Source organism: Lontra canadensis, unplaced genomic scaffold (assembly GCF_010015895.1).
Source record: "Lontra canadensis isolate GAN:19392208 unplaced genomic scaffold, GSC_riverotter_1.0 scaffold88, whole genome shotgun sequence".
NCBI lineage: Eukaryota > Metazoa > Chordata > Mammalia > Carnivora > Mustelidae > Lontra > Lontra canadensis.
The window spans coordinates 3268725-3281162 of record NW_022631082.1 but is presented as its reverse complement, the minus strand read 5'-3'; the positions used below and the strand labels follow the sequence as shown (position 1 = coordinate 3281162).

At 55.2% G+C, this 12438-nt stretch overlaps 1 protein-coding gene and 1 pseudogene across 1 annotated transcript; one reads left to right on the top strand and one right to left on the bottom strand.

Moving 5' to 3' along the window:
- Positions 1-462: 462 nt before the first annotated feature.
- On the top strand, positions 463-890 carry LOC116883001 (annotated as a pseudogene).
- A 6123-nt stretch (positions 891-7013) lies between these two features.
- CD320 (CD320 molecule) lies at positions 7014-11147 on the bottom strand. The gene is made up of 5 exons (XM_032883819.1): positions 11015-11147; positions 8328-8441; positions 7755-7988; positions 7324-7482; positions 7014-7208 (listed from the first exon to the last, which is right to left on the bottom strand). Exons 1-5 carry the CDS (start codon positions 11139-11141, stop codon positions 7066-7068), a joined length of 777 nt encoding a protein of 258 aa, XP_032739710.1. The 5' UTR covers positions 11142-11147; the 3' UTR covers positions 7014-7065.
- Between the last annotated feature and the right edge of the window lie 1291 nt (positions 11148-12438).

Genomic DNA, 12438 nt, shown 5'->3' with positions numbered 1-12438 from the left:
CGGGGGGGTTGGTTTTATCGTTGAAATGAAATCCACATAACATAAAATTAAACTTCAGCAGCAAAGAGTACACTTAAAAGTAAACCTTGGTGGCAGTTAGTGTATCTACAAGGCTATGCAACTGTGTCTAATTCCGAAACATATCACATGGCAAAGAAGCGTTCGAAAAGATGTTCGGCACATCTGTGATCAGGGAATTGCAAATTAAAACAAGATACCGCCACGCACCTACTAAAAACCCAAACTGGGGGGCGCCTGGGTGGCTCAGTGGGTTAAAGCCTCTGCCTTCGACTCAGGTCATGATCCCAGGGTCCTGGGACCAAGCCCCACATCAGGCTCCCTGCTCAGCAGGAAGCCTGCATCTCCCTCTCCCTCTGCCTGCCCCTCCCCATGCTTGTATTCCATCAAATAAATAAAATCTTAAAAAAATAAGCAGGCGCAGTTGTGTGCCAGATTGCCAAGATGTCGTTCCCCAAGTACCAACTGTCGCCTCTGGCTACGCTACCCTCTTACCCTCGACCCGGCCAAATACAACATATCTCTGGAAGCCCAGAAGGCACAAGCCAACCGGTTGGCCGTAAGATCCCAACTTAAATGGGAGTATCTGCTTCAGTACTACGACCCCAAATGCCAAGAGCTCATCGAAGATCCCATCTTGATTCGTTGCACCTAGGCAAGATCAGCAAACATCTATCCCAATTTCAGACCCACTCCCAAGACTTCACTCTTAGGAGCTCTGTTTGGAATTGGGCCCCTTTTCTTCTGGTTTTATGTTTTCAAAACTGACAGAGATAAGAAAGAAAAACTTACCCAGGAAGGAAAATTGGATCGAACATGGAACATTTCATATTAAGTCTGGCAGTGATGACTCTGTGTTTTATTGTTTAAATAAATCTATTAATCATTTTTTTAAAATCTTAAAAAATAATAATAATAGGGGTGCCTGGGTGGCTCAGTGGGTTAAGCCACTGCCTTCGGCTCAGGTCATGATCTCAGGGTCCTGGGATCGAGCCCCGCATCAGGCTCTCTGCTCAGCGGGGAGCCTGCTTCCCCCCCTCTGCCTGCTGCTCTGCCTACTTGTGATGTCTCTCTCTCTCTCTGTCAAATTAATAAAATCTTTAAAAAAAAAACTCTTTAAAAAGTAATAATAATAAATAAAAATAAAAGAACTTTTGAGGTATGACACACTGTTTAGTCTGCTAAGGCGACCATAACAAAACACCCCACACTCTAGGACTCAGTTTTTTTTTTTTTTTCTTACAGTTCTGGAGACTAGAAGTCCAAGGTCAAGGTGCCAGGAAAGCTGGTTCCCTCTGAGGCCTCCCTCCTCTGCTGGCAGGTGGCCACCTTCTCCCTGTGATCGCATGTGGTCGTCCCTCCATGTCCACATCCATGAGGCTGCTCTGTGTATCCAAAATTTCCTTTGCCCAAAGGACACCCGACAGATTGGATCAGGGCCCACTCCAATGGCTTCCTGAATCACCTCCTTAAAGGCCCTGTCACAATTTTAAAAATTAAAATAATAAAGGCCCCATCCCTAAATATAGTCACATTTTGAGGTACAGAAGATTAGGGCTTCTGCACAGAAGTTGGGAGGGGACACGACTCAGCCCACGACATACCCTAGAATACCTAGAATTCACCCGCTACATTTTGGTTGATTTTAGGATTTTAGGGTATTTAGGATATTTTAGGATATTTGCAGATTTTGTGCCACGAGCACTATGAGGAATTGTAGGGCATTTCAGCCCTCAAGGAGAAACCCCACAGTCTCTAGCTACCTACCCCTATCCCTCTCTCCTCCCCAGACCCCGGCAACCACTCTCTTTCTGCCCCTACCTGGGATATGAACGGGGCCATATGATACCCGACCTTCTGCTCCTTTCACTTAGCGTATTTTCAAGGCTCTCCCGTGCTGTAACAGGACTTCCCTCCTTTTTACGGCTGAGTAAGACCCCATCATACAGATGGGCCCCGTCAGGTTTATCCATTCATCTGCTGATGGACCTTTCCACTGGTTCTATATCTGGGCTCTTGGCGACTGGCTGGCTGGGAACATTCATCTACAGCAGATACATATTGAATAAACGAAGAAACCTAATCATGTAACCCAAAGAACCCCATCCAAGTGGAAATTTCACACCGTAATGAGAATAGAAGAAAGCATCCAAAAGATTCCTTTCTTCCCCGTTCTGGCTTTGTGTTCTACATTACAAATTATAACGTAAGTGTGGCTTCAGCACAAAGTGTACCTACACACAGCCGTTACTAAACCAATTTGGCAGAAACAAAACAAATAAAAAAAACTTGTCCTGAGCCAGAAGCTTTCAGTTAGATAAATCACTGCCTTAAAGAGGGATTTTTTTCGTATTGCAGGAAGACCCTTCAAAGCCTAAGTCGGACCATGCATCTCTCTGCTGGAAACTCCCAGAGGACCCACCATACCTCCCTCACTCTGTGCCTCCCCACCCCCACCCCAGCCATCTCTGACATTACCTCTTACCACTGCACCACCCCCTCCACAAGCCTCCCGACTTCCTGTTTCTGGAACGCACTTCTGCCTCAGGGCCTTTGCACTTGCTGTTTGCTCTTCTCAGAATGCTCTCCACCTATATACCCGCACTGTTCACCTTACTTCCTTCATGTCTCCCCTCGAATGTCTCTGTGTTCTGGAAGCCTCTTTTGATTATCAAATAGAAAGATAGTGACCCTTCTTCCCCCAACCCAGCAAGCCCACCCCTCCTCCTTTGGTACCCAGATCCCAGAACTTAGCACCGTCTGACACCGATGTACTGTTTTAGTAGGGTTTAGTAGCTGTCCATCTGCTCCATCACGCCACCTCCACTAACTCCTCTCCATGGGGGAAGGGGTCTTGTTCCATTCAAGGCGAGTCTCCAGCACCTACAATGCCTGCCACCCTGTCGACGCTCAATGAATATTTGTCCTCCTCCACAAACTAACCTAGAAATGCAGTGCAATCCCAAAGTCGCAAGTCGATATTTTCTGAAATGCTACACACCCGTGAAAAGATTCACACACTACCTGTTAGAGGTGCTGGTTCCAGAACATTACGAATGTGCTAAATGCCAGGGAATTGTTCTCTTTAAAATGATTAATTTTCTCTTACGTCAATTTCACATCAATAAACAATGGCTCGGTGTAATACTATCACGCTCCTATTAGAATGGCTAAAATTTCAAAGGCTGCCCACAGCAAGCGAAGGGACAAGAATAAATACGTTACTTGGGGAGAAAAGTAAGAGTGCACCCACTCTGTAAAATTGGCGTTTCTTTAAAATTAAAAGGGGCACCTGGTTGGCTCAGTCAGTAGCGCTTGTGACTCCTGATCTCAGGGTTGTGAGTTCAAGCCCCGTTTTGGGCATGGAGGCTACTTAAAAAAATTAAATTAAATTAAATATATACCTACCACGTGATGCAGCCGCTCCACTCCTGGGGTACTTACCCAAAAGGAATAAGAGCACATGAAGAAAGTTAGACCTAACTTCATAGCAGGGGGCACCTGGGTGGCTCAGTCGTTAAGCCTCTGCCTTTGGCTCAGGTCATGATTCCAAGGTCCTGGGATGGAGCCTGCTTCTGGCTCCCTGCTCGGTGTGGAGCCTGCTTCCCCCCCTCCCTCTGCCTGCCTCTCTGCCTACTTGTGATCTCTATCAAGTGGGTAAATTTTTTTTAAATCTTAAAAAAAAATGAGTTAACTTTTAGTACATGCAACAACGGGTACAGATCTTAAATGTGTCAAGTAAAAGACACCAGATAGAACAGGCCACCTATTACCTGCATCTAGAACTGCAGTGGGGGCTCAGTCGGAAGAGCGGGAAACTCTTGATCTTGGGGCCGAGAGTTCAAGGCCCACCTTAGGTACAGAGATTATTTAAATAAATATTGTTTTAAAATAGAAACGTAATGAATCTATAGTGTCAGAAGCCAATCAGTCGTTGCCTGGGTCATGAGGGGGGTAATAAAAAAGGGCCACAGGGAAACGCGGGGGGAAGACCCTTGAACACTTGATGTAGCTGTAAGAAGTATGGCATCAGAGGCCGCCTATGGTGCGACTCCATCGTTATGAAATATCCAGATCTGGCAATCCCACAGAAACAGAAAGTGGGTTATTAGGAGCCGGGGGCTGGGGAATGGCGATGGGGAGTGAGTGCTAATGGGGGCAGGGTTTCCTTTTGGGGGATGGCAAGGTCTTGGAACTCGGTGCCCAACACTGTGAACGTACTAAGCACCATGGAATGTCTACTTAAACTGGTTATGGTTAATCCAATGTTAATTTTTCCTTAATTAAAAAAAAAAAGAGGAAAGTCAAGAGTTAGAGAGACAAGCACACACCCGTCCCCCCTGCTCCCCATCCTCCCCTGGAGCCCGCCCCCACACTGGCTCCCAGCCACCTGCCAGGGTCCACTGCCTCCTCTTCCTGGGCTCCCCAAACACTGCCCTCCCCAACTTTTAAATTTGGACTGTCCCTGCGGTTTCCTGGAAATGACTCACTGAGCCTGCTGCATGGGACAGCAGAGCGAGCTCCACGCTGGGGAACAGAGGCAGCTGAAAGCCCAGCCTCCTCAGAGCGACAGACATTGGTCCCCGTGCCTGTCCCAGCAAGCAGATGACAGAACTGCAGTCCCGCATTACATTACACAGAACTGCTGTCATCTGCATGCTGGGACAGGCACAGGGACCGATGTCTGTCTGTGGGCAGAGCCGTGGGCCCACAGATAGTCAGCTGGTTGATGGGAACAGGAGTCCCCCCACACCTGCCTGCCCCATCATCTGCCCTCTCCCCTCTTCGTGGAAGGTGGCCTGCAAGGATGGCACCACGATGCCGGTCCTGTCAAGGTTCATGCCCTTGTGTGGTCCCCACGCACATCTGGGCTAACCTGGGACTCCACGGAAGCAAGAGAAGGCATCAAAAGGGACACTGGGCTGTCTCGCTCAGGGGGCCCGGGGGTGGGGGGGCCACTGCCCTGGCCATCCCAAGGCACCAGACATGCCAGAGAAATTCTAGATGCTGATGTCCACCCAGCCCAGCCCCCAGAGGACAGCAGCCACCATTCATTACATGGGACGGAAGAACGGCAGCAGACGTGACAGAAAACATGTGGCCGAGGGTTTGCTCCTCTGAACCCATGTGACGCCGACGGATGAGCCAGACCTCTGCTTAGGTGACATGTGACAGTGGCCTCATACCCCACTTCCTCCCTTGCCCTCTGACCCACTGATGCTGACCACGCCTGAGCAAAGGGGAGAAAAACCTAAAAACAAGAAAATCCAACCCAGCTCCGAGCAACACTGCCAGATAAGGAATTCATTTGCCCTGCCCCTGAAACTCCCTCTTTCAGAAAGCCCTGGGGGGTCCTAGATAGTTGACTGCCCGTTACCCCACTTCTCCCTCCCAGCCTCAATTCCTCTTTTTATGCTTCAAATTCACTAAAAAAGGGGACACCTAGGGGGCTCAGTCTGTGAAGCGTCTGCCTTCAGCTCAGGTCATGATCTCAGGGTCCTGGGATCGAGCCCCGCATCGGGCTCTCTGCTCAGTGGGGAGCCTGCTTCCCCCTCTCCCTCTGCCTACCTCTCTGCCTACTTGTGATTTCTGTCAAATAAAATCTTAAAAATAAAGAGATAAATCTATCAGTAAAGGGTGAATCCCCAAAACCCTGGACACCCCACCCTCAGACCCTGACAAAGGCAGAGCCCCAGGTCCACTCTCTCTCTCTCTAGGTTCCCCGTGACCTTGCTGTGTGGCCCTCGAGGCTGCCGTGTGCCCTCTTGTGAGGACTCGTGAGTCATCGCCCTCGTTCCTCGCCCAGATAGTCTTTGCTGAAATGCATCCAGCGATCGTAAGAAGAACAAGGGCCGGCCCAGCCGTAACACTGGCTGCAGACAGGAAAGGTTTAAGTGGGGGCGGGCTGGACAGAGCAGAGACCCAGGCAGATGCCCCAGGCGCTCCTAGCCCGTGGCGGCACTGTCAACAGGCCAGTACCTACGGGACAGACGGCGCCTGCTCCCAGAGCCCGCTGGGGTTATTCAAACGAGCCAACCCCAATCCCACCTGCCCACGGGAACCACAATAAACGTTCTTGCCCACGTTCTCCTCGAGCTCCCTCTGCCTCCTGACCCTGGTGCTTTCTTCCCCTGCATGGGGTAGTGTGCCCACCGCACCCCATCTTTTGGGAACTGTGAGTCTTTTCAGTGGCAGTCCACGGCCCAGACCACAAAGCCCACATGTTAAAACTGGGTGGATGGGGCGCCTGGGTGGTTCAGCGGGTTAAAGCCTCTGCCTTCAGCTCCGGTCATGATCCCAGGGTTCTGGGATGGAGCCCCAAGTCAGGTTCTCTGCTCAGCAGGGAGCCTGCTTCCCTTCCTCTCTGCCTGCTTCTCTGCCTACTCATGATCTGTCAAATAAACAAATAAAACCTTTAAAAAAAAAAAAAAAAACTGGGTGGAGCCCAGACCCGCCCTGGGACGCCCATTTTACATCTCAGAGAGCGAGAAGCCTGACGGACGGCGGTCCCCCGGGACTCTGCACAGGGGCCGGTGGGTAAGGAAGACCACCCGCTGCCCCAGCCCCACCGCCGCCTCCTCTGGGTCCCAGGAAGCCAGAGGCAGAGCGGCCGAGGGAGCGCCCAGGGCTGGGTCCCCGAGTCCCACCCTCTGGGGATACTGCCACCATGGAGGAGGGGCTGGAAGGGAGACCCTGGGCTGCCCGGGTAGAGAGAGACAGAGGCCCAGAGGCAGACGGAGGATGTGAAGTAACTTTAATCAGCACCTTCCGATGGGGGCAGGAGTGTCTACGTGTGGGGCCGCTCCTGGGAGCAGGCTGGGGCCAGCCCCTCCGTGCTGGCTGCAATGCACTCCCCCCATGCAGGGTCCCGGCACCCCCAGCCTCTCTGGGGCCAGCTGCAGGAGCTCGGCTCCACGGTGCTGCCTGGACGGAAGGACCCACGGCTGAGGGCTGGTGTGCCAGCACCCGTGCGCCACCGCTGACGTACAAGGTCTCCAGAGCTGCTGCCGCTCTGGGACCAGGAGCCTGGGTGGCAAGAGCTCGTCCTCAGAGCAGCGAGGTCTTCCTGTCTGACAGCAGCAGGGACTCCTTCACGACCACCAGCAGCCCCAGCGGGTGCAGGCGCCCCCGGGCACAGAGCCGGGACAGCACGAACAGGGAGATGGCAGCCACACCGGCACTGAGCACCACTGCGGGGTCAGACAGGCAGGAGTCAGCAGGAGCAGGAACTGGCTGCACAGAGAAGGGGGTGTGCAGCCTGTGTCCTCCCCAAGCCCCAGGAGAAGGAGGGCCTGGCCATCTTACCCGCAGCTGCGATAACCCCACAAGCACTCCGGTTTCCAGACTGGACGGAGTCCTCGTCCCCAGTGGGGGTGGCTGTGACATTCCTGAGAGAGGGGACACTGTGCGGGGTCATGGGGGTCCCCATGGATGTGGCAGTCCCTTCCTGGAGGGTCTCAGTTCCTGCAATAAGTCCAGGCATTCAGCAGCTGGGGGTGGGCACTGGCAGGGGGGAGGAGAGACCACGGGGACACGAACATGTGTTCCAAATGCGGGGGACGGGGGTGGAAGGGACCTTGCGGCTCATCTCCCGCTGCCCCCAGGGGATGCAGGCCCAGGTGGATGCAAGTGTCCACACTTTTAGCCTGGTCACCCAGCAGAAGGTGTCAAGTGTCCTTATCTAACGGCCAGCCCTCCCCACCCCTCCAGGCACTCTGAGGTCCCAGGGCACACACCACAGCCAAGCTCATCACTGGAGTCGGGACAGTCAGGATGGCCATCACAGAGCCACGTGTGTGGGACACAGGTACCACCCAGCAGGCAGCGGAGCTCCCCCGCCAGGCAGGGCTGGGAACTGCAGTTGTGACTGTTCTCAACGATACCATCTGGGCAGTCATCGATGTTGTCACAAGGGCAGGGGCTGCCAGTGGGTGGCCGGCACTCTCCGTCCTGGGCACAAGGCTTGATCCCTGGGGTACAAGGTCAGTCAGGTCCCAAACACCCACCCAACAGTGCTGCGGTACGCCCCTCCACCAAGCCCCCTCGTAAGCCCCCGCCTTCCAGGAACAGGTGACCTTAGAAACTCCACACATCCTAAAGATCCCCCCTTGTTAGCTCCACCTGCAGAGGCCTGGCCTCCCTTCAAGCCCTTCTTCCCGAGCCCCGCCCCCAAGTCCCCTTCCCAGTAAACCCACCTCTTCTTGTAAGACCTGCCCACTCTCAGGCCCCGCCCCATCACCCCCAAGACCACACCCCTTGCACCAGCGCCTCACCCCCTGCGGCCGCGACCCCAGAGCGAAGCCACTCACTGCAGTCCTCCTCATCGCTGCCATCGGGGCAGTCCTTGTCACCGTCGCAGCGCAGAGTGAGGGGCACGCAGAAGCCACTCGTGCGGCACTGGAAGCTGGTGGGCGAGCAGGAGCCTACAGGGGGCACACAAGCGAGGTCTGGGAGGCGCCAGGCCAGGGGCATGGAGGTTACAGACTGCGACCACTAGGAGACAGGCCAGGTCCCAGGGCGCTGGAATGACACTGGTAGCCACCATTTGCGGAGGACCTACTCGGTGGGAGGCCTGGAGCGCAGGACCTGGAGCGCAGGTTCTCCTGCCATGCCCATGCTGCAGAAGACACTGAGGAGAGTGACAAAGCCCCAGGCTGCAGCGCTGGTGGCAGAGTCCAGGTCTGAACCCAGGTCTCACTGATCCCAGAGTCTTTACCAGGCTCCAGGCCAGACGGTCTCCCCAAGAGGCCCTCCAAGATCCACAGTTCAAAGCACTGGGGTAGCGGCCATCTCCAAGCCTGCCCCGGACCAGGCCCGTGGTCAGGGTCAGCAGGGCCCGTTATATCCCACCTGCTTAGCCAAGGGGAAACTGAGGCCCTGGGCAGAGGACCTGCTTAGTTAGCAAGGCTTGTCCACTCACCTCCTAGATTCCTCCCGGATCCAACCACCTTCCCCATCCTGAATGTGCCGCCTCCTCACAAGGCCCTGTCCCCATCTCCATTTGGACACTGGGGACCTCAGAGTCACATCATTCAGTCACCTGCCCTTGCCCTCCCCTCTGCTCAAAACCATGCCCCCTTCCCCCGACCCTCTCGTGCCGAATCCGTTTTGTCTACGGGGTCGCAAGGCCCGGTCCAGCCCCACTGCGAACAATTCCTGGACCTCACCGCCTCCCTCCTCCTCCCTCTTCAACCAGCTCCCTCTGCCCTGGCCTGCTTGCTGTTCTGCAAGAGGCCTGGCTCGCTCCCACCTCAGGGACTTTGCCCGTGCTGGTTCCTGGCCCAGTCCTCCCTCGCTTCTCCCCACTCTGCAACTGGTGATTCCTCCTCAGCTTTCAGATCTCAGCTTCTTTCTCGGAGAGGGTCTCCTGCACCTCTCAGGGAGGCCTGACGCTCTGCCTTCCCCCAAAAACAACGGTCCTCAAACTGGTATCCACACAGACTGGACATGTGGTGGTGATCAGGGCCGGGACCTCGTGCCCGCAAGCCCAGGGCGATACAGACACGAGTCACACCAAGGTCCAGGCTGTGTCCTGACGAGAGCTGAGCCTTCCTGGGCCCCAGGCAGTGAGGCTCAGGCTACATGCTGATTTGGAGGAGCATGGAAGGGCCTAGAACAGGGGCCAGCAGGAGGGAGTCTGACAGACCAAGGAAAGGAATGGCCTTTAAGGCTCTTCTCTTGGGTGCAGTGGTGGGGGAGAAGGGGGTGGCACAAATACCTGCTTGGCCCCAACTTAGTGGCTCTCCAGTCCATCCTGGTACTCTTGCCACTTTCACCTTTACTTGGGCCTGTGCCTCCAGAAACCCTCTTCCCCACAGCCAGTCCGTCTACAGGCCCCCAAGCACAATGATACCTGTGGCCCACACAGTCCCAGAGCTTTTGAAGTCAGGAAGAGGTACGGCCGGACCTGGATCTGGCTTCCTTCCCTGCCCACGGGGGTGGGGGTGTCTGGCCATCTCTGGGTGCGGTTTCCTCTCCAGGCCTAGCCATTCTCAGCCCTGCCAACCTCCAGACCTCCCTCCCTAGAGTGTGGGTTCTTCCTGGAAACTGGGGGGGGGGGGCGGGCGGCAAAGCACAGCACACCAGGCCTCATAGGGATGTGGGGTCAGACAGGAGTTAGAAATGACCAGTGGGGGGAAAAAAAAAAAGTGACCGGTGACTTTCCCGTCCAGCCTCAGTTCCCTCCCCTGTAAAAGGAGCACGCTAGGAGTCCCTATCTCAGGGTCCGGAGGAGAGGAGACCACTTGCAGTTTGGTACTTGGTTAAAGTGAGTCCTGCCCCCTTAAAGGACCCAGGAACATTTAGCCTGTAAAGGCAGGGTCTTTGGGATGAGCCAGGAGACCAGATCAGACGGGAGCTCACAGCTGAAAGCGCGGATCACCTGTGCCTACAGGGAGATCACTCTATCCCACCGCTCTGGGAACCTCAGAGATGTCCACCAAGATCACTTAGGCCCAGGAGCAGGTGTCCAAGGGCCTGGGGTTACCGGGAGGGAGAGAAAACTTTTGCTAAGGCCAGAGGAGGAAGGCGCAGGGATGGGGAGGATGAGGCCTGGTGGCCCAGGAAACTCAGCCATATGGCCTCGGGGTCGGACGGGGGTATATTCGCCGCAGCGGCTGCTAAGAGGCACCAGGTGACCGGCCATGCAGTTAGAGGTCGGACAACCGGAGCCTCCAGCAAGCCTTCCTGCCCACGCTGGGCTGAAGGGCGGCTTGGAGGTGACAAGGGGGTCCGCCAAAGCGGAGCGGGAGTGGGGTGTGAGAAGGCAGAAGCCGGGCAGCGAGAGGCAGGCAGGGCCACCCAGGCGACGGTCGCTCTCTGGGGAAGGCTGGCTCAAGGGCCGGGCTCCCGGCACGCCAGAGTCTCGAGCCACGTGCGGGGGGAGTGTCCGGGACCCACGAGCGGCACAGCCAATGGCGAGGCGCCGCCGGCGCGCGGGGCGGGCCGGCGGAGGGGCGCGCGCGCGCGGGGTACGCGGGGCGCGGAGCTCACTCACCTGGGGCCTGGGCCAAGGACTGGGTCGGCACCGGGGTCGGGGCTGCCTGCAGGCCCAGCCCGAAGCCGAGCAGCAGCCGCAGCGCCAGGCCCAGGGATGCCGGCCGCCGCACTCCGCCCTGCGCCATGTAGCGTCTCTCCGCTCCGCCCCCGCCCTGGAACTGACCACGCGCCGACCCGGCCTCGCTTTTATCCCCGCGCACGCGCGCCGCCGTCGGGGGCGGTGCACCCCGGCTACGCGTACCGTAAAGGTCCGAATACGAGGGGACCCACAATTTGAGGCTCTAACCCACTTTTCCTGGTGACAAGGTCTATGGAAAAATCCCGGCCCGTTTGAAGTGAGAAACTGTGGGGATGTAAAGGAACTCGTCGGTGTCTACTCACAACATCGAAGGCGTCGCATGGATCCTGCAGCAAATGTGACTGTCTAATTATCATAGTTAATATGGCAGCCACCCCCTGAGGCACGCTCCAGCCTTTGCCTCCTCCAGCTTCTCTTCTGCACCCAGCTTTGCTACTTTGCTCACTTTGACTTAGTGTCTCATGACCCACTAGAAGGTCAGCGGTAGGACAGGAGTGCTGTGTTGTTCATTGCGTCCCCAGTGCCCAGCACAGGGTCTGCCACCATAGCGGGCTCTTCAATATTTAGTGAATAAATGAATGAAACACTTCCAGAAGTTCCATCAGGGGTCCTGTCCCTCGCACCTGGGAGCGCTCACCCACGCCCACTGCCTCCTTCAGTCTTCCTCACCGGGAGGTAGGTCGTATTCTTCCGAAACAAGATACACAAAGGCTGCCCGTGGGCTTTCTCTTCTCGTGCTTAACCCATAGGCACATAAAATACAAATCTTCTGGGGCGACTGGGGGGGCTCAGTCGGTTAAGCGTCCGCCTTTCCCTGGGGTCATGATCCTTAGGGTCTTGGGATCAAGCCTTAGCATTGGGCTACCCCGCTCAGCGGGGAGCTTGCTTCTCCCTCTCCCTGCGGCTCTGCCTACTTGTGCGCTCTGTGTCAAATAAATAAAATATTTAAAAAAAAAATACAAACCTTCTACAGACTTTCTAGCCAATCAGAGGCTGAGTTTTCTTGAAAATAAATACTTTATCAATAGCTCTGCCTTCAGAAGAGGCAACAGGTGGACTGCCAGCAGAACCCCAGACAAGTGGCGCTCCCTCAGTGCTAGGTGTACAAGCATTGACCATCACCCCAAACCCCCACCCCCATTTCCTGGGAAGCAACACTAAAGCATCCCAAGTTTTCCCACAAGGGGCTCTGTGTGCAGGTTGTTGGCAAGCTTCACGATTTGAAAATGTTGAAAGTTATAGCTGCTTTTGGAGTGTGTATGTTATATGTGTCTGTCGGGGTTTTCTGTTGTTAAAAAAAAAAAAAAAAAAATCTCCCAAATATCCCAGGGGAAATGGGTAAG